At 40.8% G+C, this 25,229-nt stretch overlaps 1 protein-coding gene across 5 annotated transcripts in view; it reads right to left on the bottom strand.

The window, feature by feature from the left end:
* Window positions 1-25,229, bottom strand: part of LOC117434227 (guanylate-binding protein 1-like) — a 35,634-nt gene that overhangs the window by 4,340 nt on the left and 6,065 nt on the right. The window contains exons 1-13 of one of the 5 annotated variants that reach the window (XM_059010473.1): window positions 22,087-22,253; window positions 21,228-21,432; window positions 20,555-20,682; window positions 19,005-19,111; window positions 17,646-17,836; window positions 16,527-16,769; window positions 11,679-11,959; window positions 10,556-10,747; window positions 4,115-4,319; window positions 3,421-3,548; window positions 3,194-3,303; window positions 450-640; window positions 13-255 (exon numbers count right to left, since the gene is read on the bottom strand). In XM_059010473.1, the coding sequence (XP_058866456.1) occupies window positions 13-255; window positions 450-640; window positions 3,194-3,303; window positions 3,421-3,548; window positions 4,115-4,319; window positions 10,556-10,747; window positions 11,679-11,959; window positions 16,527-16,769; window positions 17,646-17,836; window positions 19,005-19,111; window positions 20,555-20,682; window positions 21,228-21,423 (2,215 nt within the window). In that variant the 5' untranslated portion in view covers window positions 21,424-21,432; window positions 22,087-22,253. Of the gene's footprint in view, window positions 1-12; window positions 256-449; window positions 641-3,193; window positions 3,304-3,420; window positions 3,549-4,114; window positions 4,320-10,555; window positions 10,748-11,678; window positions 11,960-16,526; window positions 16,770-17,645; window positions 17,837-19,004; window positions 19,112-20,554; window positions 20,683-21,227; window positions 21,433-21,616; window positions 21,710-22,086; window positions 22,254-25,229 lie in introns of those variants that run through there. The other 4 variants (XM_059010475.1, XM_059010474.1, XM_059010476.1 and 1 more) reach the window with 4 other exon arrangements.

The following is a 25,229-nucleotide window of genomic DNA, read 5'->3' as shown; positions in this document are numbered from 1 at the left end:
TCATGCACTCACATCTGCCAGTGACTGTGAATCCTCCTTTCATTGTTTTGGTTTCAGTATTGTTGAAGATGTGGGCACAGAAGTTCTTGGTCTGTTCTACAAATACTGGTTCCAGGTCGCTGTCAGAGAGCTCTTCAATTCTCCTCATCTTGTCTTCGGAGGTGGGACGCCTGAACACAAAGCACTTCCTGCTGGGGAAGTAATTTCGGATGCACTCGCGTGGCAAGTTATAGGTCTGGGTGGACTTGGATGAACCTGTTAAATGAGAAATAAACACTTGTCATGCAAGTTGACCCCCTACCTGCCCCCTGCCACCAAGTGCAGGCTGAAATAGGCCGCCTTTAGGTGTGTCCAGGATTTGGACTTGGAAATGGGTAGGTCAAAAAATAAATTTGTATCAAAATATGTTTAGGAAACAAATCTGCATCAATATCTCTGTGAAATTTTACCTTTTTTTAGCTTTAAGGAATTATTCAGGTATTCATCGGCTGTGATAGGCTTCCCATCCATAATCAGGTCCAGAGAGAAATCTCGCACCGTCCAGACGAAGGAGGGGAAGAAACGAGCGAATTCTGAAGAGATATCCAGATTCCCATCTCCTGCCTTAACTTCCAGATGTTCTGTCAGCTCAGTCACATAGCTATAGGCAAAGGTTAAGGATCCACCCTACTGACAGTGCACAGCATACACCCTACTGACAGTGCACAGCATACATCCTACTGACAGTGCACAGCATACACCCTACTGACAGTGCACAGCATACAAGCATACACCCTACTGACAGTGCACAGCATACAAGCATACACCCTACTGACAGTGCACAGCATACAAGCATGCACCCTACTGACAGTGCACAGCATACAAGCATACACCCTACTGACAGTGCACAGCATACACCCTACTGAAAGTGCACAGCATACAAGCATACACCCTGCTGACAGTGCACAGCATACACCCTACTGACAGTGCACAGCATACACCCTGCTGACAGTGCACAGCATACAAGCATACACCCTACTGACAGTGCACAGCATACAAGCATGCACCCTACTGACAGTGCACAGCATACAAGCATACACCCTACTGACAGTGCACAGCATATACCCTACTGAAAGTGCACAGCATACAAGCATACACCCTGCTGACAGTGCACAGCATACACCCTACTGACAGTGCACAGCATACACCCTGCTGACAGTGCACAGCATACAAGCATACACCCTACTGACAGTGCACAGCATACACCCTACTGACAGTGCACAGCATACAAGCATACACCCTACTGACAGTGCACAGCATACAAGCATGCACCCTACTGACAGTGCACAGCATGCACCCTACTGACAGTGCACAGCATACAAGCATACACCCTACTGAAAGTGCACAGCATACAAGCATACACCCTGCTGACAGTGCACAGCATACAAGCATACACCCTACTGACAGTGCACAGCGTACACCCTACTGAAAGTGCACCGCATACAAGCATACACCCTACTGACAGTGCACAGCGTACACCCTACTGAAAGTGCACAGCATACAAGCATACACCCTGCTGCCAGTGCACAGCATACCCCCTACTGACAGTGCACAGCATACAAGCATACACCCTGCTGACAGTGCACAGCATACACCCTGCTGACAGTGCACAGCATAAACCCTACTGACAGTGCACAGCATACACCCTACTGACAGTGCACAGCATACAAGCATACACCCTACTGACAGTGCACAGCATACACCGTACTGACAGTGCACAGCATACAAGCATACACCCTACTGACAGTGCACAGCATACAAGCATACACCCTACTGACAGTGCACAGCGTACACCCTACTGAAAGTGCACAGCATACAAGCATACACCCTGCTGCCAGTGCACAGCATACAAGCATACACCCTACTGACAGTGCACAGCATACCCCCTACTGACAGTGCACAGCATACAAGCATACACCCTACTGACAGTGCACAGCATACACCCTACTGACAGTGCACAGCATACAAGCATACACCCTACTGACAGTGCACAGCATACAAGCATACACCCTGCTGCCAGTGCACAGCATACCCCCTACTGACAGTGCACAGCATACAAGCATACACCCTGCTGACAGTGCACAGCATACACCCTGCTGACAGTGCACAGCATAAACCCTACTGACAGTGCACAGCATACACCCTACTGACAGTGCACAGCATACAAGCATACACCCTACTGACAGTGCACAGCATACACCGTACTGACAGTGCACAGCATACAAGCATACACCCTACTGACAGTGCACAGCATACAAGCATACACCCTACTGAAAGTGCACCGCATACAAGCATACACCCTACTGACAGTGCACAGCGTACACCCTACTGAAAGTGCACAGCATACAAGCATACACCCTGCTGCCAGTGCACAGCATACAAGCATACACCCTACTGACAGTGCACAGCATACCCCCTACTGACAGTGCACAGCATACAAGCATACACCCTGCTGACAGTGCACAGCGTCCACCCTACTGACAGTGCACAGCGTCCACCCTACTAAAAGTGCACAGCATACAAGCATACACCCTACTGACAGTGCACAGCATACAAGCATACACCCTACTGACAGTGCACAGCATACACCCTACTGACAGTGCACAGCATACAAGCATACACCCTACTGACAGTGCACAGCATACACCCTACTGACAGTGCACAGCATACAAGCATACACCCTACTGACAGTGCACAGCGTACACCCTACTGACAGTGCACAGCGTCCACCCTACTAAAAGTGCACAGCATACAAGCATACACCCTACTGACAGTGCACAGCGTACACCCTACTGACAGTGCACAGCGTCCACCCTACTAAAAGTGCACAGCATACAAGCATACACCCTACTGACAGTGCACAGCATACAAGGATAAGCTCCAAAAAACTTTAAAAATATATATGTTTTTAATTATATAAGACACTTTGCATCAGGGACCTACCATACCACTGTCAATAGGTAGTGTAGCTATAGACGGCCAGGACAGCACTGATTCTGCACAAGTCTAAGAAGTATTTGAATTATCCTGAAGTTTGTACTGGAGGTTTAAATGAGCAGAGAGTTGTGAGGGGAACGTCTCCTATCACTTCCCAGCACAGTCCTGACAGCAGCCAGCACTACACTCATAAATTGGTTGTGGTTTGTCTGGATACTGCAGGTTCTGCACTGAGTTGTCGGTGATGGTGCCCATGCTGTTGTACACCAAGGTGCTGCTGAGCAGCACAGCCAGCGTGAAGATCCAGTTATCATTCTTCTGGTCTCCCTGGGAATTCAGAAATAATTACTGTACATTAAACTTTGAAACTAGGAAATCTACAATGCACAAATCATAAAGATTAGACTATTTTAATTGAAAATGTGAAATCTAGAGGCGCTGTACCTTCTCCACGTCTCCCAGCCCCTCCGTATCGAGCAGCACGAGGGTGTGGCCGGGTTTACACGGGTGAGGGACACACCACATCCAGATGCCTTTAGTGTGGGACTGTATGGTCGCCCCCAGGGAGAATCCTGCAAAACAAAGGGGAATTCCACAATGCCAGCACAGCCCAGGAAAACCCTTTCAGCACTTTGCTCACACCCAGGTCTGCTTTATTACTTGCAACATGCATCCAGTTATAATGTGCGGTAATGGAAAGCAGACTTTATAATAATTCAGGAGTGGTCAGGTAATCTCATGCAGGTAATGTACAGTAATGTAACAGTAATGCAGGGGCTTCATTATAACACAAGTCATTATCTGCATACACTCATGGAAGGACTGTGCACTCTGCACTTACAAACTTTATCAGGTCAAACAAGAGTCATAAAACGCCCTGTAGAGATGTACAGTTCTACTGTGCTATTGTAACTGTGTTACTGCAGTGCTTTACAACCCTGGTCCAGAAGTACAGTCCAGGTTTCTGTTTCAACCACTTCACTTATTTTTAACTGTACTGTACAGTCTGGGGGTGTGGCCTCCATAGTGATCACTGTAGCAACACACTTTAAAGCCTGTCTGTCTGTAAGTTTGCTCTGATGTCTATTGGAAATAATAAATACTTAAAACAGATGCAGACAGGGCCCCCCCTTCTTACCTGATCTCTTCCCAGCCAGCTTGTTCATGAGGTAGGATTTGCCTGTGCGATACAAGCCCACGATAGCGACCACCACCACTGGCTGGTCAATCTGGGTCAGGATCTCCAGCGCCTGCTGGTTCACATGAAGCTGTCCAGTGGAGCTGTTCTCTATCAGACACACAGGGGCTGGCATTGCCACTGTATTGTTACCTATAGCTGTTTCCTGCACACAGACACACGCAAGTCTTAGAAACAGCAGTATAAGATCCCTCACAAAAAACGTCACGGTATCTAATCCCACAATTGTGATCAAGTCTTCCAGCTGGGAAAACAAAGTGCATTCGCTCACATTCACTCACATTATAACACAGCACATTCACTCACAGTATAACACAGTATAACACAGCACATTCACTCACAGTATAACACAGCACATTCACTCACAGTATAACACAGCACATTGACTCACAGTATAACACAGCACATTCACTCACAGTATAACACAGCACATTCACTCACAGTATAACACAGCACATTCACTCACAGTATAACACAGCACATTCACTCACAGTATAACACAGCAAATTCACTCACAGTATAACGCAGCACATTCACTCACAGTATAACACAGCACATTCACACACAGTATAACACAGCACATTCACTCACAGTATAACACAGCACATTCACTCACAGTATAACACAGCACATTCACTCACAGTATAACACAGCACATTCACTCACAGTATAACACAGCACATTCACTCACAGTATAACACAGCACATTGACTCACAGTATAACACAGCACATTCACACACAGTATAACACAGTATAACACAGCACATTCACTCACAGTATAACACAGCACATTCACTCACAGTATAACACAGCACATTCACTCACAGTATAACACAGCACATTCACTCACAGTATAACACAGCACATTCACTCACAGTATAACACAGTATAACACAGCACATTCACTCACAGTATAACACAGTATAACACAGCACATTCACTCACAGTATAACACAGCACATTCACACACAGTATAACACAGCACATTGACTCACAGTATAACACAGCACATTCACTCACAGTATAACACAGCACATTCACTCACAGTATAACACAGCACATTCACTCACAGTATAACACAGCACATTCACTCACAGTATAACACAGCACATTCACTCACAGTATAACACAGCACATTGACTCACAGTATAACACAGCACATTCACACACAGTATAACACAGTATAACACAGCACATTCACTCACAGTATAACACAGCACATTCACTCACAGTATAACACAGCACATTCACTCACAGTATAACACAGCACATTCACTCACAGTATAACACAGCACATTCACTCACAGTATAACACAGTATAACACAGCACATTCACTCACAGTATAACACAGTATAACACAGCACATTCACTCACAGTATAACACAGCACATTCACACACAGTATAACACAGCACATTGACTCACAGTATAACACAGCACATTCACTCACAGTATAACACAGCACATTCACTCACAGTATAACACAGCACATTCACTCACAGTATAACACAGCACATTCACTCACAGTATAACACAGCACATTCACTCACAGTATAACACAGCACATTCACTCACAGTATAACACAGCACATTCACTCACTGTATAACACAGCACATTCACACACAGTATAACACAGCACATTGACTCACAGTATAACACAGCACATTCACTCACAGTATAACACAGCACATTCACACACAGTATAACACAGCACATTGACTCACAGTATAACACAGCACATTCACTCACAGTATAACACAGCACATTCACTCACAGTATAACACAGCACATTCACACACAGTATAACACAGTATAACACAGCACATTCACTCACAGTATAACACAGCACATTGACTCACAGTATAACACAGCACATTCACTCACAGTATAACACAGTATAACACAGCACATTCACTCACAGTATAACACAGCACATTCACTCACAGTATAACACAGCACATTCACTCACATTATAACACAGCACATTCACTCACAATATAACACAGCACATTCACTCACAGTATAACACAGTATAACACAGCACATTCACTCACAGTATAACACAGCACATTCACTCACTGTATAACACAGCACATTGACTCACAGTATAACACAGCACATTCACTCACAGTATAACACAGCACATTCACTCACAGTATAACACAGCACATTGACTCACAGTATAACACAGCACATTCACTCACAGTATAACACAGCCCATTCACACACAGTATAACACAGCACATTCACTCACAGTATAACACAGCACATTCACTCACAGTATAACACAGCACATTGACTCACAGTATAACACAGCACATTCACTCACTGTATAACACAGCACATTCACTCACAGTATAACACAGTATAACACAGCACATTCACTCACAGTATAACACAGCACATTGACTCACATTATAACACAGCACATTCACTCACAGTATAACACAGCACATTCACTCACTGTATAACACAGCACATTCACTCACTGTATAACACAGTATAACACAGCACATTCACTCACAGTATAACACAGCACATTCACTCACTGTATAACACAGCACATTCACACACTGTATAACACAGCACATTCACTCACAGTATAACACAGTATAACACAGCACATTCACTCACAGTATAACACAGTATAACACAGAACATTCACTCACAGTATAACACAGCACATTGACTCATAGTATAACACAGCACATTGACTCACATTATAACACAGCACATTCACTCACAGTATAACACAGCAAATTCACTCACTGTATAACACAGCACATTCACTCACAGTATAACACAGCACATTCACTCACAGTATAACACAGCACATTGACTCATAGTATAACACAGCACATTGACTCACATTATAACACAGCACATTCACTCACAGTATAACACAGCAAATTCACTCACTGTATAACACAGCACATTCACTCACAGTATAACACAGCACATTCACTCACAGTATAACACAGCACATTCACTCACAGTATAACACAGTATAACACAGCACATTCACTCACAGTATAACACAGTATAACACAGCACATTCACTCACAGTATAACACAGTATAACACAGAACATTCACTCACAGTATAACACAGCACATTGACTCACAGTATAACACAGCACATTCACTCACAGTATAACACAGCACATTCACTCACAGTATAACACAGCACATTCACTCACAGTATAACACAGCACATTCACTCACAGTATAACACAGCACATTGACTCACAGTATAACACAGTATAACACAGCACATTCACTCACAGTATAACACAGTATAACACAGCACATTCACTCACAGTATAACACAGTATAACACAGAACATTCACTCACAGTATAACACAGCACATTGACTCACAGTATAACACAGCACATTCACTCACAGTATAACACAGCACATTCACTCACAGTATAACACAGCACATTCACTCACAGTATAACACAGCACATTCACTCACAGTATAACACAGCACATTCACTCACAGTATAACACAGCACATTCACTCACAGTATAACACAGTATAACACAGCACATTCACTCACAGTATAACACAGCAAATTCACTCACTGTATAACACAGCACATTCACTCACAGTATAACACAGCACATTGACTCACATTATAACACAGCACATTCACTCACAGTATAACACAGCAAATTCACTCACTGTATAACACAGCACATTCACTCACAGTATAACACAGCACATTCACTCACAGTATAACACAGCACATTCACTCACAGTATAACACAGTATAACACAGCACATTCACTCACAGTATAACACAGTATAACACAGCACATTCACTCACAGTATAACACAGTATAACACAGAACATTCACTCACAGTATAACACAGCACATTGACTCACAGTATAACACAGCACATTCACTCACAGTATAACACAGCACATTCACTCACAGTATAACACAGCACATTCACTCACAGTATAACACAGTATAACACAGCACATTCACTCACAGTATAACACAGCACATTGACTCATAGTATAACACAGCACATTGACTCACATTATAACACAGCACATTCACTCACAGTATAACACAGCACATTCACTCACAGTATAACACAGTATAACACAGCACATTCACTCACAGTATAACACAGTATAACACAGCACATTCACTCACAGTATAACGCAGCACATTCACACACAGTATAACACAGCACATTCACTCACAGTATAACACAGCACATTGACTCACAGTATAACGCAGCACATTCACTCACAGTATAACACAGCACATTCACACACAGTATAACACAGCACATTCACTCACAGTATAACACAGCACATTCACTCACTGTATAACACAGCACATTCACTCACAGTATAACACAGCACATTCACTCACAGTATAACACAGCACATTGACTCACAGTATAACACAGCACATTCACTCACAGTATAACACAGTATAACACAGCACATTCACTCACAGTATAACACAGCACATTCACTCACAGTATAACACAGTATAACACAGAACATTCACTCACAGTATAACACAGCACATTCACTCACAGTATAACACAGCACATTCACTCACAGTATAACACAGCACATTCACTCACAGTATAACACAGCAAATTCACTCACTGTATAACACAGCACATTCACTCACAGTATAACACAGAACATTCACTCACAGTATAACACAGCACATTCACTCACAGTATAACACAGCACATTCACTCACAGTATAACACAGTATAACACAGAACATTCACTCACAGTATAACACAGCACATTGACTCACAGTATAACACAGCACATTCACTCACAGTATAACACAGCACATTCACTCACAGTATAACACAGCACATTCACTCACAGTATAACACAGTATAACACAGAACATTCACTCACAGTATAACACAGCACATTCACTCACAGTATAACACAGCACATTCACTCACAGTATAACACAGTATAACACAGAACATTCACTCACAGTATAACACAGCACATTGACTCACAGTATAACACAGTATAACACAGAACATTCACTCACAGTATAACACAGCACATTCACACACAGTATAACACAGCACATTCACTCACAGTATAACACAGTATAACACAGCACATTCACTCACAGTATAACACAGCACATTGACTCACAGTATAACACAGCACATTCACTCACAGTATAACACAGCACATTGACTCACAGTATAACACAGCACATTCACACACAGTATAACACAGCACATTCACTCACAGTATAACACAGCACATTGACTCACAATATAACACAGCACATTCACTCACAGTATAACACAGCACATTCACTCACAGTATAACACAGCACATTCACACACTGTATAACACAGCACATTGATTCACAGTATAACACAGCACATTGACTCATAGTATAACACAGCACATTCACTCACAGTATAACACAGCACATTGACTCACAGTATAACACAGCACATTCACTCACAGTATAACACAGCACATTCACACACTGTATAACACAGCACATTCACTCACAGTATAACACAGCACATTCACTCACATTATGACACAGCACATTCACTCACAGTATAACACAGCACATTCACTCACAGTATAACACAGCACATTCACACACAGTATAACACAGCACATTCACTCACTGTATAACACAGCACATTCACTCACAGTATAACACAGCACATTCACTCACAGTATAACACAGCACATTGACTCACATTATAACACAGCACATTCACTCACTGTATAACACAGTATAACACAGCACATTCACTCACAGTATAACACAGCACATTCACTCACTGTATAACACAGTATAACACAGCACATTCACTCACAGTATAACACAGCACATTCACTCACAGTATAACACAGCACATTCACTCACAGTATAACACAGAACATTCACTCACAGTATAACACAGCACATTCACTCACAGTATAACACAGCACATTCACTCACAGTATAACACAGTATAACACAGCACATTCACTCACAGTATAACACAGCACATTCACTCACAGTATAACACAGTATAACACAGCACATTCACTCACAGTATAACACAGCACATTCACTCACAGTATAACACAGCACATTCACACACTGTATAACACAGCACATTCACTCACAGTATAACACAGTATAACACAGCACATTCACTCACAGTATAACACAGCACATTCACTCACAGTATAACACAGCACATTCACTCACTGTATAACACAGCACATTCACTCACAGTATAACACAGTATAACACAGCACATTCACTCACAGTATAACACAGCAAATTCACTCACTGTATAACACAGCACATTCACTCACAGTATAACACAGCACATTCACTCACTGTCCACTGTCCACTCCTGTGCTGCACTCTGGAATGGCTGGCTGGCTGGTCACTCCTGTGCTGCACTCTGGAATGGCTGGCTGGCTGGTCACTCCTGTGCTGCACTCTGGAATGGCTCGCTGATTCACAATCCTTCAGACTCTGGAACCTCTTTCCTGAACGGATTGATTCCAATTCCTCATGCAGGAGCGTCTGAGGATACAAATAAACCTATTCTAAAAAGGCACACGAATAACAAAGTAAAATATTTAAATACATTCCTAATCTTTGTTGTAAGAAAGCACATTATTTATTAGTTCATTTTGATATGTGAACAGCATGTTGCATCCACAAAACCAGCAGTTAAACAAACACATCTTTAAAAAAGTGCAAATTCCTGTAAATACAAATAGATAAATAAATAAATAGATAAATAAATGAAGCAGATCTCGACACTGAGGTTTCATATATCACATGGTCATTAGTCCAATCTACATACTTTGCTTAGCAGGCTGGTTTATTTCCATCCCTACAGTCCTGAGGCTAACTTTCTGGAGGCTCTTGTTAACTTTGCCTTCTGACCCAGATAATTCCAGATGTGAAAGTGTTTCTGAAGTTGAAACAGGGAGCACTCAGCTCGTCACACACATCACTCCTAACCGGAGACACTCTGTTCTACTTGTGAGTGGGATCATCTCAGCAGCAGGACAAGCTTATTTCTGCTTTGTGATGTTGAGTAACATTGAGTTTCTGCTAATGCAAAACCCTCACGGAAGGTTAGTTTCAGAACGCATGGGGGTTACTGTCTTGATGCAACCTGAATCAGAAAGGTAAAAAACTTTACACTTGGATCAGTCCTTTAAAGTGACAATAAATAAGCCAGAGGTTTGAAGACAGTACATGTGCGTGACTTCACTCAGCCCTACAGTGTACAGCAGTGGCATTCAACTCTGACCCTTGACATCTATTCCAGTCCTGATCTTTATTCCAACCAGGTCCTAAATTAGTTAACTGCTTCTTAACAGCTTCAATGAACTACATTAGAAATTGCTTGGAGTAAAACCTGGACTGGATCTCGAGGACCAGAGTTGAGTACCACTGGTGTAAAGTGTACTTCATAGCCCTGAAAGTTCACAGTCCATACATTGAGCTCTAACAGGTATCGCTGATCCTCATCCTTGAAGCAGCGCTCCAGAAAGATGTGTACAGCTGCAGCCTCACACTGGCCATGCACATCAGAAATCTCCTTCTGGGTGTGACTAGGAAAGGAGACTCTCTCCTTCATCTGCTCCTTGTAGTGAGTGAGGGCACTCTGCACTGCGGCCGAGTTCTCAATCTCAGACAGGGCCAGAACCACATTATCCAGACAAAGGATCTGCCCACTGATAATGGTCTCCACATAGATCTCTGTCAGTCTCCCCAGCACTGGAACACACAAAGCACACACTGTTTCTGTTCATTCCAAAGAGGAGGAGCAAACAGAGGGAGGGAGGCGTAGAATGGGCAAAGAGGTGACACAACACATTTTCTTGCACTAAAGGAAGTTTAGCACTTGAAATAGCAAGAGTGACAACAATTTGCTTTTGCAAAAAAGACTACAGGTGCTTTTCTTTGTTTAAAGAATATTTCTGAAGTAAACCTGCACAGTCCTGTCTCAACGCATGCAGTTCTTTGTCAGGCTGACTGTCTGCAGCACATTTCCTCTGCATTGATCTGCTGCAGTGGGTGTGTCCGTTTCACAGACTGTGACTCATCTAGAAAGTGAAAGTCTAAGCATTTCCAAGAAATTAAAGCATTAACTAAAAACCATTGAGATCTGAGGTCAGAGCACATCTTCACAATGATAACACATTAACCATGAAAACAGTCACAATGTGTTCAGTAATGTTACAGTGTAGATGTGTTCAGTAATGTTACAGTGTAGATGTGTTCAGTAATGTTACAGTGTAGATGTGTTCAGTAATGTTACAGTGTAGATGTGTTCAGTAATGTTACAGTGTAGATGTGTTCAGTAATGTTACAGTGTAGATGTGTTCAGTAATGTTACAGTGTAGATGTGTTCAGTAATGTTATATAGTGTAGATGTGTTCAGTAATGTTACAGTGTAGATGTGTTCAGTAATGTTATATAGTGTAGATGTGTTCAGTAATGTTACAGTGTAGATGTGTTCAGTAATATTATATAGTGTAGATGTGTTCAGTAATGTTATATAGTGTAGATGTGTTCAGTAATGTTATATAGTGTAGATGTGTTCAGTAATGTTACAGTGTAGATGTGTTCAGTAATGTTACAGTGTAGATGTGTTCAGTAATGTTATATAGTGTAGATGTGTTCAGTAATGTTACAGTGTAGATGTGTTCAGTAATGTTACAGTGTAGATGGGTTCAGTAATGTTACAGTGTAGATGTGTTCAGTAATGTTACAGTGTAGATGTGTTCAGTAATGTTACAGTGTAGATGTGTTCAGTAATGTTATATAGTGTAGATGTGTTCAGTAATGTTATATAGTGTAGATGTGTTCAGTAATGTTACAGTGTAGATGTGTTCAGTAATGTTACAGTGTAGATGTGTTCAGTAATGTTACAGTGTAGATGTGTTCAGTAATGTTACAGTGTAGATGTGTTCAGTAATGTTATATAGTGTAGATGTGTTCAGTAATGTTACAGTGTAGATGTGTTCAGTAATGTTATATAGTGTAGATGTGTTCAGTAATGTTACAGTGTAGATGTGTTCAGTAATGTTATATAGTGTAGATGTGTTCAGTAATGTTACAGTGTAGATGTGTTCAGTAATGTTACAGTGTAGATGCGTTCAGTAATGTTACAGTGTAGATGTGTTCAGTAATGTTACAGTGTAGATGTGTTCAGTAATGTTACAGTGTAGATGTGTTCAGTAATGTTACAGTGTAGATGTGTTCAGTAATGTTACAGTGTAGATGTGTTCAGTAATGTTACAGTGTAGATGTGTTCAGTAATGTTACAGTGTAGATGCGTTCAGTAATGTTACAGTGTAGATGTGTTCAGTAATGTTACAGTGTAGATGTGTTCAGTAATGTTACAGTGTAGATGTGTTCAGTAATGTTACAGTGTAGATGTGTTCAGTAATGTTACAGTGTAGATGTGTTCAGTAATGTTACAGTGTAGATGTGTTCAGTAATGTTACAGTGTAGATGTGTTCAGTAATGTTATATAGTGTAGATGTGTTCAGTAATGTTATATAGTGTAGATGTGTTCAGTAATGTTATATAGTGTAGATGTGTTCAGTAATGTTACAGTGTAGATGTGTTCAGTAATGTTACAGTGTAGATGTGTTCAGTAATGTTACAGTGTAGATGTGTTCAGTAATGTTACAGTGTAGATGTGTTCAGTAATGTTATATAGTGTAGATGTGTTCAGTAATGTTATATAGTGTAGATGTGTTCAGTAATGTTATATAGTGTAGATGTGTTCAGTAATGTTACAGTGTAGATGTGTTCAGTAATGTTACAGTGTAGATGTGTTCAGTAATGTTACAGTGTAGATGTGTTCAGTAATGTTACAGTGTAGATGTGTTCAGTAATGTTACAGTGTAGATGTGTTCAGTAATGTTATATAGTGTAGATGTGTTCAGTAATGTTACAGTGTAGATGTGTTCAGTAATGTTACAGTGTAGATGTGTTCAGTAATGTTACAGTGTAGATGTGTTCAGTAATGTTACAGTGTAGATGTGTTCAGTAATGTTACAGTGTAGATGTGTTCAGTAATGTTATATAGTGTAGATGTGTTCAGTAATGTTATATAGTGTAGATGTGTTCAGTAATGTTACAGTGTAGATGTGTTCAGTAATGTTACAGTGTAGATGTGTTCAGTAATGTTACAGTGTAGATGTGTTCAGTAATGTTACAGTGTAGATGTGTTCAGTAATGTTATATAGTGTAGATGTGTTCAGTAATGTTACAGTGTAGATGTGTTCAGTAATGTTACAGTGTAGATGTGTTCAGTAATGTTACAGTGTAGATGTGTTCAGTAATGTTACAGTGTAGATGTGTTCAGTAATGTTATATAGTGTAGATGTGTTCAGTAATGTTATATAGTGTAGATGTGTTCAGTAATGTTATATAGTGTAGATGTGTTCAGTAATGTTACAGTGTAGATGTGTTCAGTAATGTTACAGTGTAGATGTGTTCAGTAATGTTATATAGTGTAGATGTGTTCAGTAATGTTACAGTGTAGATGTGTTCAGTAATGTTATATAGTGTAGATGTGTTCAGTAATGTTACAGTGTAGATGTGTTCAGTAATGTTATATAGTGTAGATGTGTTCAGTAATGTTATATAGTGTAGATGTGTTCAGTAATGTTACAGTGTAGATGGGTTCAGTAATGTTACAGTGTAGATGTGTTCAGTAATGTTACAGTGTAGATGTGTTCAGTAATGTTATATAGTGTAGATGTGTTCAGTAATGTTACAGTGTAGATGTGTTCAGTAATGTTATATAGTGTAGATGTGTTCAGTAATGTTACAGTGTAGATGTGTTCAGTAATGTTACAGTGTAGATGTGTTCAGTAATGTTACAGTGTAGATGTGTTCAGTAATGTTATATAGTGTAGATGTGTTCAGTAATGTTACAGTGTAGATGTGTTCAGTAATGTTACAGTGTAGATGTGTTCAGTAATGTTACAGTGTAGATGTGTTCAGTAATGTTACAGTGTAGATGTGTTCAGTAATGTTACAGTGTAGATGTGTTCAGTAATGTTATATAGTGTAGATGTGTTCAGTAATGTTACAGTGTAGATGTGTTCAGTAATGTTACAGTGTAGATGTGTTCAGTAATGTTACAGTGTAGATGTGTTCAGTAATGTTATATAGTGTAGATGTGTTCAGTAATGTTATATAGTGTAGATGTGTTCAGTAATGTTACAGTGTAGATGTGTTCAGTAATGTTACAGTGTAGATGTGTTCAGTAATGTTATATAGTGTAGATGTGTTCAGTAATGTTATATAGTGTAGATGTGTTCAGTAATGTTATATAGTGTAGATGTGTTCAGTAATGTTACAGTGTAGATGTGTTCAGTAATGTTACAGTGTAGATGTGTTCAGTAATGTTACAGTGTAGATGTGTTCAGTAATGTTACAGTGTAGATGTGTTCAGTAATGTTACAGTGTAGATGTGTTCAGTAATGTTATATAGTGTAGATGTGTTCAGTAATGTTACAGTGTAGATGTGTTCAGTAATGTTACAGTGTAGATGTGTTCAGTAATGTTACAGTGTAGATGTGTTCAGTAATGTTACAGTGTAGATGTGTTCAGTAATGTTACAGTGTAGATGTGTTCAGTAATGTTATATAGTGTAGATGTGTTCAGTAATGTTATATAGTGTAGATGTGTTCAGTAATGTTACAGTGTAGATGTGTTCAGTAATGTTACAGTGTAGATGTGTTCAGTAATGTTACAGTGTAGATGTGTTCAGTAATGTTACAGTGTAGATGTGTTCAGTAATGTTATATAGTGTAGATGTGTTCAGTAATGTTACAGTGTAGATGTGTTCAGTAATGTTACAGTGTAGATGTGTTCAGTAATGTTACAGTGTAGATGTGTTCAGTAATGTTACAGTGTAGATGTGTTCAGTAATGTTATATAGTGTAGATGTGTTCAGTAATGTTATATAGTGTAGATGTGTTCAGTAATGTTATATAGTGTAGATGTGTTCAGTAATGATATATAGTGTAGATGTGTTCAGTAATGTTATATAGTGTAGATGTGTTCAGTAATGTTATATAGTGTAGATGTGTTCAGTAATGTTACAGTGTAGATGGGTTCAGTAATGTTACAGTGTAGATGTGTTCAGTAATGTTACAGTGTAGATGTGTTCAGTAATGTTACAGTGTAGATGTGTTCAGTAATGTTACAGTGTAGATGTGTTCAGTAATGTTATATAGTGTAGATGTGTTCAGTAATGTTATATAGTGTAGATGTGTTCAGTAATGTTACAGTGTAAATGTTTTCATGCACTCACATCTGCCAGTGACAGTGGAACCATCGATCACAGTTTTGGTTTCAGTGTTGCTGAAGATATGAGAACAGAAGTTCTTGGTCTGTTCTACGAATGCTGGTTCCAAATCGTTGTCAGTGAGTTCCTCAATCCTCGCCATCATCCCTGTGGAGGTGGGCTTCTGAAACACAAAGCACTTCCGACTGGGAAAGTAGTTCTGGATGCAGCTGCGGGGCAAGTTATAGGTCTGGACAGCATCTGAAGCACCTGTTAACGGGAAATGCAAGGTTACGCATTCCTAACCAAGGAGATCACACTTACATTACAAGCATTAGTCACCATGAATGCCATCTCAATGCTTCTGCCCAACTCGGTATCCACATACAGCTTCATCCCATAGGAGAGCTTCACAAGAGACAGCTACAAACACAGCACACATACGATACAGTTTACATTAGATCAATCTAGCACTTCATGAAGCCTTTTCAAATGTTTTATAAAATGGTTATTAGAGTATTATCGTTTTAAAAGGCCCTGTTAATACAGACCCTTTCTAACAGTTAAAAATGTTTCACGAATCGCAGATTCATTTATTTAATCAAAATGGGGTTTTACAAAACAGTCCTTAACAAAACAATGTTTGTATCAATCACAAGCTGTGATGATCTGCAAAGGGGAAGACATACTAAAATAAACTAAAACGATTCAATGACAGATGAATTGGGAAGTAAGTCAAATTGATTAAATGTTTGTCATTGAATTAGCTGAGTTTTAAATGTCACACTGTTGAGTGTTTTCTAATTCTGGATGCAGTTTTCATATCGCCTGTCACGCTGTAGCTAGGTGTGTTCCATTCTCTTTACTTATCTAGATGTTTAAAGTGTTGGTAACCCCTTACCAAGAAGCACTTCAAGAGTTTAAAATGAAGGTCTACAATGTTCACGTGTCGAAGAACACATGTAATGAAAAAGACTATGAATAAACACTGAATACAAAATAAATACCCTTACACTGTTCACTACTGCTTCCATCTATCCATGTCAACATTATATTTTACATGCAGATTTCTGATCACGTTAAAATGTTTCAATTATCATTATCATAGTATGTCTGCTATGCAATGAACTTAAAAAAGGACTGTACCTGTTTTCAGCCCTAAGCAATTATTGAGGTAGTCATCGGCTGTGATGGGCCTCCCATCAACGCTCACATTCAGAGTGAAATCTCGTAGCGCCCAAACGAAAGAGGGGAAGAAACGAAGGAACTCTTTGGAGCTGTCCAGGCTGCTGTCTCCTTCTCTAACTTTCAGGCGTTCCTCCAGCTCAGTCACACAGCTACACAGAGGTGTCAAGGAGAAACACTGACGTTCCTTCAGCTCAGTCACACAGGTGTCAAGGAGACACACTGACGTTCCTTCAGCTCAGTCACACAGGTGTCAAGGAGACACACTGACGTTCCTTCAGCTCAGTCACACAGGTGTCAAGGAAAACACTGACGTTCCTTCAGCTCAGTCACACAGGTGTCAAGGAGACACACTGACGTTCCTTCAGCTCAGTCACACAGGTGTCAAGGAGACACACTGACGTTCCTTCAGCTCAGTCACACAGGTGTCAAGGAAAACACTGACGTTCCTTCAGCTCAGTCACACAGGTGTCAAGGAGACACACTGACGTTCCTTCAGCTCAGTCACACAGCTACACACAGGTGTCAAGGAGACACACTGATGTTCCTCCAGCTCAGTCACACAGGTGTCAAGGAGACACACTGACGTTCCTTCAGCTCAGTCACACAGGTGTCAAGGAGACACACTGACGTTCCTTCAGCTCAGTCACAAAGGTGTCAAGGAGACACACTGACGTTCCTCCAGCTCAGTCACACAGGTGTCAAGGAGACACACTGACGTTCCTTCAGCTCAGTCACACAGCTACACACAGGTGTCAAGGAGAAACCTACCAGCAAGCTCTGAGAAGTGTACAAAACTCAAAGAACATATAGATAAGAAAGTGACTCTATCAATAGGGAGTAGGGCAATTATAAGGAACCAAGAGCAGTTACTTTCCATGAGAAGGGGATCTTTGGTTCATTGACTGATTCTCATTAAAAGGTTTGTATCACTGTCAAAGTGATGATCTGTTAAAGGGACATTCTCTACCTAGAAACACTAAAAGAAATGAAACAATTCAATGACAGATGTCTTGTCAAACTGACAAAATGTTTGTTATTGAATTAGCTTATCTTCTTTTAGTATTAAAAGAGTGAGAGTTTTCTAAGTATAGATGAAGTTTTCATATGGCCCATCAAACTGTAGCTAGAGCCACTGTCCCTCATCCTTTAAATGCACTTAATGAAGTCATTCAAAAAGTATTTCAAGAAAGGTTTGGAATACAGAATACAGAATTTGGAATACAGAATGAAGGGGGAGTGGTTTGTTTAGAATTCAGATTGTGAAGGGGTGTGGTTTGTTTGGAGTACAAATTGAAGGGGTGTGGTTTGTTTGGATACTGCAGATTCTGCACTGAGTTGTCGGTGATGGGGCCCATGCTGTTGTAAACCAAGGTGCTGCTGAGCAGCACAGCCAGCGTCAAGATCCAATTATTCTTCTGCTCTCCCTGGGAATACAAAACAAAATACACATTTATTTGATAAGGAAACAAGCCTATGACAGATGTATCAGTATTAAACTTTATTTTGGAATAGGGACCAATGTACTTTACAGTATAGGATTCTACCTTGTATGAACTCATATGGAATACATATTACAACATATCTCTATACATGTAACGATTACATGTAGCAGTGTGGAGTAGTGGTGAGGGCTCTGGACTCTTGACCGGAGGGTCGTGGGTTCAATCCCAGGTGGAGGACATTGCTGCTGTACCCTTGAGCAAGGTACTTTACCTAGATTGCTCCAGTAAAAACCCAACTGTATAAATGGGTAATTGTATGTAAAAATAATGTGAAATAGTGTATAATGTGATATCTTGTAACAATTGTAAGTCGTCCTGGATAAGGGTGTCTGCTAAGAAATAAATAATAATAATAATAATAATAATAACTAGGGGTGAGTCGCTAGACCAGTTTTGGGTTTAGGTACATTATGATCCGGATACTGTTCCTGTTGTTCTGCACTGTAATCACGCTATACAATGGTTAATGCTATGTTTGTGTTCCTGTGCACAAAGTGAAGGAAAAGCCCATTTTCATATGAACACCTTTTAATTCTATGTCCTGTACGAAACAGGACTCAGCCCTGCTCTGCTTCCTCACCCAGCCTCACCCTGGAGCATCTCATCCACTTCTACCTTGCTGTCAATCACCATCATGACTGGCGTTTTGCAAACATGCTTCTAAACCAAGCGATGGTACTTGCAGCCTTAGCAAAGTGTCTGAGGAATGTCTTTTTGTGAACTGATTATACCGTATTTTGATCACGGGTTTGAAGAGGCTGTAGTTAAACAGTCATTGTTAGTCGATCCCGAGTCACCCTGCAAGGGGTCATGACCTGTGACGTGCAGCCAGCACAAGATGGGGTAGAGTTTGTTCTGGTTAGTAACTATTCTGTACAATAAATGTTACTGTTGATTGGACAGCTCTCCATGTAGATCTTCATACACTATCACAGAAGGAAACTGTCACAGAATACAACTTAAAAAAACCACTGCAGCGGGATAGCCTACTTATTCTCAAAGTGGTTTTGTTTAAACAAGTTCTTACAGTATTCAAACTTTTTTAGGCAAATGGAGAAATCTTTTTTTTTTGTACAAACTCCACATGTTTAATAATCACTAGTGACCGCATTGGAAGCTGACTTGTGCAGCACATGACCTGCAGAGTTCAATCCAATAACCTACATCTTGGTATTGAAATAACATTGGCGTGATGTTGCTATATGTATTTTATTTTCTCTGTGCCAAAAATAAACAACTCTTCTCTGCTCTTAAATAAAAAAAAACTATTTATTTATTTATTTTATTGCACTAGTTTCAGTAACGTGCACGTTGTATCGGCTCATCCCTACATACAACCTCTAGGACTCCACAGACACGCTGTACCTTCTCCACGTCTCCCAGCCCCTCCGTATCGAGCAGCACGAGGGTGTGGCCGGGTTTACACGGGTGAGGGACACACCACATCCAGATGCCTTTAGTGTGGGACTGTATGGTCGCCCCCAGGGAGAATCCTGCAAAACAAAGGGGAATTCCACAATGCCAGCACAGCCCAGGAAAACCCTTTCAGCACTTTGCTCACGCCCAGATCTGCTTTATTACTTGCAACATGCATCCAGTTATAATGTGCGGTAATGGAAAGCAGACTTTATAATAATTCAGGAGTGGTCAGGTAGCTCTCCCGTTAATGCAGGGGCTTCATTATAACACAAGTCATTATCTACATACACTCATGGAAGGACTGTGCACTCTGCACTTACAAACTCTTTATCAGGTCAAACAAGAGTCATAAAACGCCCTGTAGAGATGTACAGTTCTACTGTGCTATTGTAACAGTGTTACTGCAGTGCTTTACAACCCTGGTCCAGAAGTACAGTCCAGGTTTCTGTTTCAACCACTTCACTTATTTTTATCTGTACTGTACAGTCTGGGGGTGTGGACTCCATAGTGATCACTGTAGCAACACACTTTAAAGTCTGTCTGTCTGTAAGTTTGCTCTGATGTCTATTGGAAATAATGAATACTTAAAACAGATGCAGACAGGGCCCCCCCTTCTTACCCGATCTCTTCCCAGCCAGCTTGTTCATGAGGTAGGATTTGCCTGTGCGATACAAGCCCACGATAGCGACCACCACCACCGGCTGGTCAATCTGGGACAGGATCTCCAGCGCCTGCTGGTTCACATGAAGCTGTCCAGTGGAGCTGTTCTCTATCAGACACACAGGGGCTGGCATTGCCACTGTATTGCTGGCCATAGCTGCTTCCTGCACACAAAACCACATTCAAGTCTTAGAAACGCTGATTTACAGAAATTAACCAACACACGTTTTCTGTTTTGCACAAAAAGCCACAGACACACTAAGAACAAATTGCAAATACACAGTAAAGTGTAGTGAAGCAAAGTCACAACATGGTAAAACATAATTGAGGAATTGCACAATGAATTACCCAGAACGACTAGAAATGTAAGGAGGCAGTAAACCTGTGATCTGAAGAGAGACGGCAGCGCGCACACTTCCTATTATATAATGTTTGAACCTGCAGGGGATACAAAGTACAGCAGATACAATGAGGGCTCGCGCGGTTAACAAGATATGACAATTGTCTCCATATCCAGTAATGCCGGTTTTCAAAGCGCTTGTGAAGGACTGTGCGTGCAGTTATGCAGAGCTGTGTTGTCTTTATGAAGGTGTTATATTATGAATGAGCTTCATTATCAAATACAGCGCTAACAACAAATACTATACCTGTGTGCGGTGTTTACTACACCTTCCATAGCTTAATCCTCTAAACACTAAATAAATACGTACATAATAATACACTTCAGCCTGCATTAAAGTCTTCAAAAACATGATACAAATGCCAGCATTTACCCTGAGCTAAGATTTCATAGAGAGGTGAATTTTCGTTGACTGTACCTGTTTTTTCTCTGCAGTGTATTAAGAATATCTGAGGAATGGGAACCGAACGCCGCTCTGCTTCGACTGCTGTGCTCCGCTCTCTCTATACTGCTGTGAAAGGACAAGGAGAGGCTGCAGGTTTTATCACGCTCAAGAAATTACTTTCAGTTTCACTTTGAAGAAGTCGTTGAAATAACAGCAAAAGTCTCCTTCAATCCGAATTCTCTTTCTTAAAAGAAGACCGGAGCAAGCCGGGTCATTGTAAAGACTTTATTTTTCAGATTCAGATTGTAAATAAATCAATTCATCAGTTATTAACTATCTTATTCTTCTTATTTCATTTCCAGTTTCAGTTTCGACTCGCTATTACACAAGAAGCTCCAACCCACCCCTAATGACTAACGAGTATAGCATGTATTATTATTATTATTATTATTATTATTATTATTATTATTATTATTATTATTATTATTTATTTATTTCTTAGCAGACGCCCTTATCCAGGGCGACTTACAATCGCAAGCAAATACAAATACATTCAAGTGTTACAATATAAGTCATACAATAAGAACAAGAAATACAATAATTCTCAAGTGTGACAAACCACAATTCAATAATACAGCAGATAATAGTGATAGTTACATCAGGATATGATTAAGTACAAAATACTACAGATTAAACACTTGGCAGATTACAATATTCTGAGGTACAGGATTAAATGCAGTAAAATAGGGGGCAGATAAGAGCAAAATAAAGCATATTCAAATGAAGGGTGATAGTATCCCAGGATACAACAGAGGAGTTCTACAGGTGCTGTTTGAAGAGGTGAGTCTTAAGGAGGCGCCGGAATGTGGTCAGGGACTGGGCAGTCCTGACATCTGTAGGAAAGTCATTCCACCACTGCGGAGCTAGGGTGGAGAAGGAGCGGGCTCGGGAGGCAGGGGAGCGTAGCGGAGGTAGAGCCAGTCTTCTAGTGCAGGTGGAGCGGAGAGGTCGAGTGGGGGTGTAGGGAGAGATGAGGGTCTGGAGGTAGCTGGGTGCAGTCTGATCAAGGCATCTGTAGGCTAGTACAAGAGTCTTGAACTGGATGCGAGCGGTGATCGGGAGCCAGTGGAGCGAGCGGAGTAGTGGAGTAGCGTGGGCGAAGCGAGGTAGAGAGAACACCAGGCGAGCAGCAGAGTTCTGGATGAGCTGGAGCGGACGGGTGGCGGACGCAGGGAGGCCAGCCAGGAGGGAGTTGCAGTAGTCTAGGCGGGAGAGTACCAGGGCCTGGACCAGGAGCTGGGTAGCATAGTTGGTGAGGAAGGGTCGGATTCTTCGGATGTTGCTCAGGAAGAATCTGCAAGTGCGTGCCAGAGTGGAGATGTGCTGGGAATAAGAGAGGCAGGGGTCCAGGGTGACTCCAAGGTTCTTAGCTGAGGAAGAGGGAGAGAGTGTGGTAGATTCCAGAGGAACAGAGATAGAGAGATCAGAGGAGGGGGAGGAGGAGGGAAAGAAAAGGAGGTCAGATTTAGAGAGGTTGAGTTTGAGGTGATGCGAGTGCATCCAGGAGGAAATAGCAGACAGACAGGTAGAGATACGGGAGGAGATGGTGGAGTCAGAGGTGGGGAAGGATAGCATAGAAATGGTATGAGAAACCATAGGATGCGATGAGGGGGCCCAGGGAGCGGGTGTAGAGAGAGAACAGGAGAGGACCCAAGACTGACCCTTGGGGGACTCCAGTTAAGAGAGGGTGAGGTGTGGAGGTTGCGCCACGCCAGGTTACCTGGTAAGTGCGGTTGGAGAGGTAGGAGAAGAACCAGGCCAGAGCAGTGCCAGAGATCCCCAGGTCAGCAAGAGATGATAGTAGAATAGAATGATCAACAGTGTCAAAGGCAGCAGAGAGGTCGAGGAGAATTAGGACAGAGGAGAGAGAGGCAGCTCGGGCACACTTAAGTGAGTTGGTGACGAGTTTGTATCAAAAGTTGGAATAATAATAATAATAATAATAATAATAATAATAATAATAATACTCCGGTATGTATACACTGAATATTTGACCCTAACTATTTTATTATTACAGTATTTTACTGTATTTGTAGTAGTGTGGTGCTGAACAACTCAATTTTTTTAAAGTAACAGCGTGTTGTTTTACTTCTAGATAAATACAGGTCCCTGCACAAGCATCACCTCGGATCAGTACTCTCATATACAATGAGGGGTTCCAAAGAGCTCTGCTGTGCAGTCTTTGGAGGAAAAGTGCTGGCGACTCGCAGCGTAACTGAGCAGTGTTCTAATGCTTTTAAAAGGCATCTCTTTAATTGTGTTACACAGTGAACATTAGAATGATCTCATCTTAGGGATGATGCCTCGATATGAAAGTGTGATGATCCATATGTCTATTTGTCTTTAAGACTTACTTAATTCAATTACATCTAATAGTATTAATAATAATTGCTTTGCAGATTTTATAAGTACAAAAAGTGGTCTGGAAAAGCAAAAAATAAAACAAGCCAACTGTCTCAAATGCAGCGATGATGAAATAATAGCAAAGAGAAAAGGAGCTTTGCAGCAGCATTTCACTGTCTGAAGATGTATAAAGTGGGTTGAAGGGCTTGCGATTGCTGTTTGGTATTGTAAATGAATTGTATAATATTATTAGACATGTCATTTTGCTGAATGTATTGCACAATGCAAATTTATTTTACACTGTAATAAAAAAATATGAATAAAAACTTCTGTAAGATTCACTGTAGGGTATTCTGTGTGCATTTAAAGGGCATTCTTTATGAAATCTTATTGCAAATTGCATTAGACGTTACTGTAAATAATTTTATTGGAAGAGATAGATACACACACACCCACACACATTTTCCCCATTGGAAATCCTATTGGAAACATTTTTGTCAGGCCTATTCAGAATCCTACTGGATTTCCTACAGAGAACCCAATTGGAATCCTATTATTAATAATAATAATAATAATAATAATAATAATAATAATAATAATAATAATAATAATAATAATAATATATGCACTGATGTGTCACCGATGGGACGAGAAGCATTTTCAAGCACATGTATAACAGATGTTTTGTTGTCGAACACATAATGACTTGCGTGTGTCTTTATTGCCAGCAATACAGTGGCAATGCCAGCCCCTGTGTGTCTGATAGAGAACAG

The sequence above is a fragment of the Acipenser ruthenus genome, chromosome 41 (assembly GCF_902713425.1).
Source record: "Acipenser ruthenus chromosome 41, fAciRut3.2 maternal haplotype, whole genome shotgun sequence".
NCBI lineage: Eukaryota > Metazoa > Chordata > Actinopteri > Acipenseriformes > Acipenseridae > Acipenser > Acipenser ruthenus.
Note: the sequence above shows the minus strand (reverse complement) of the source record. Positions and strands in the feature narration are given on the sequence as shown.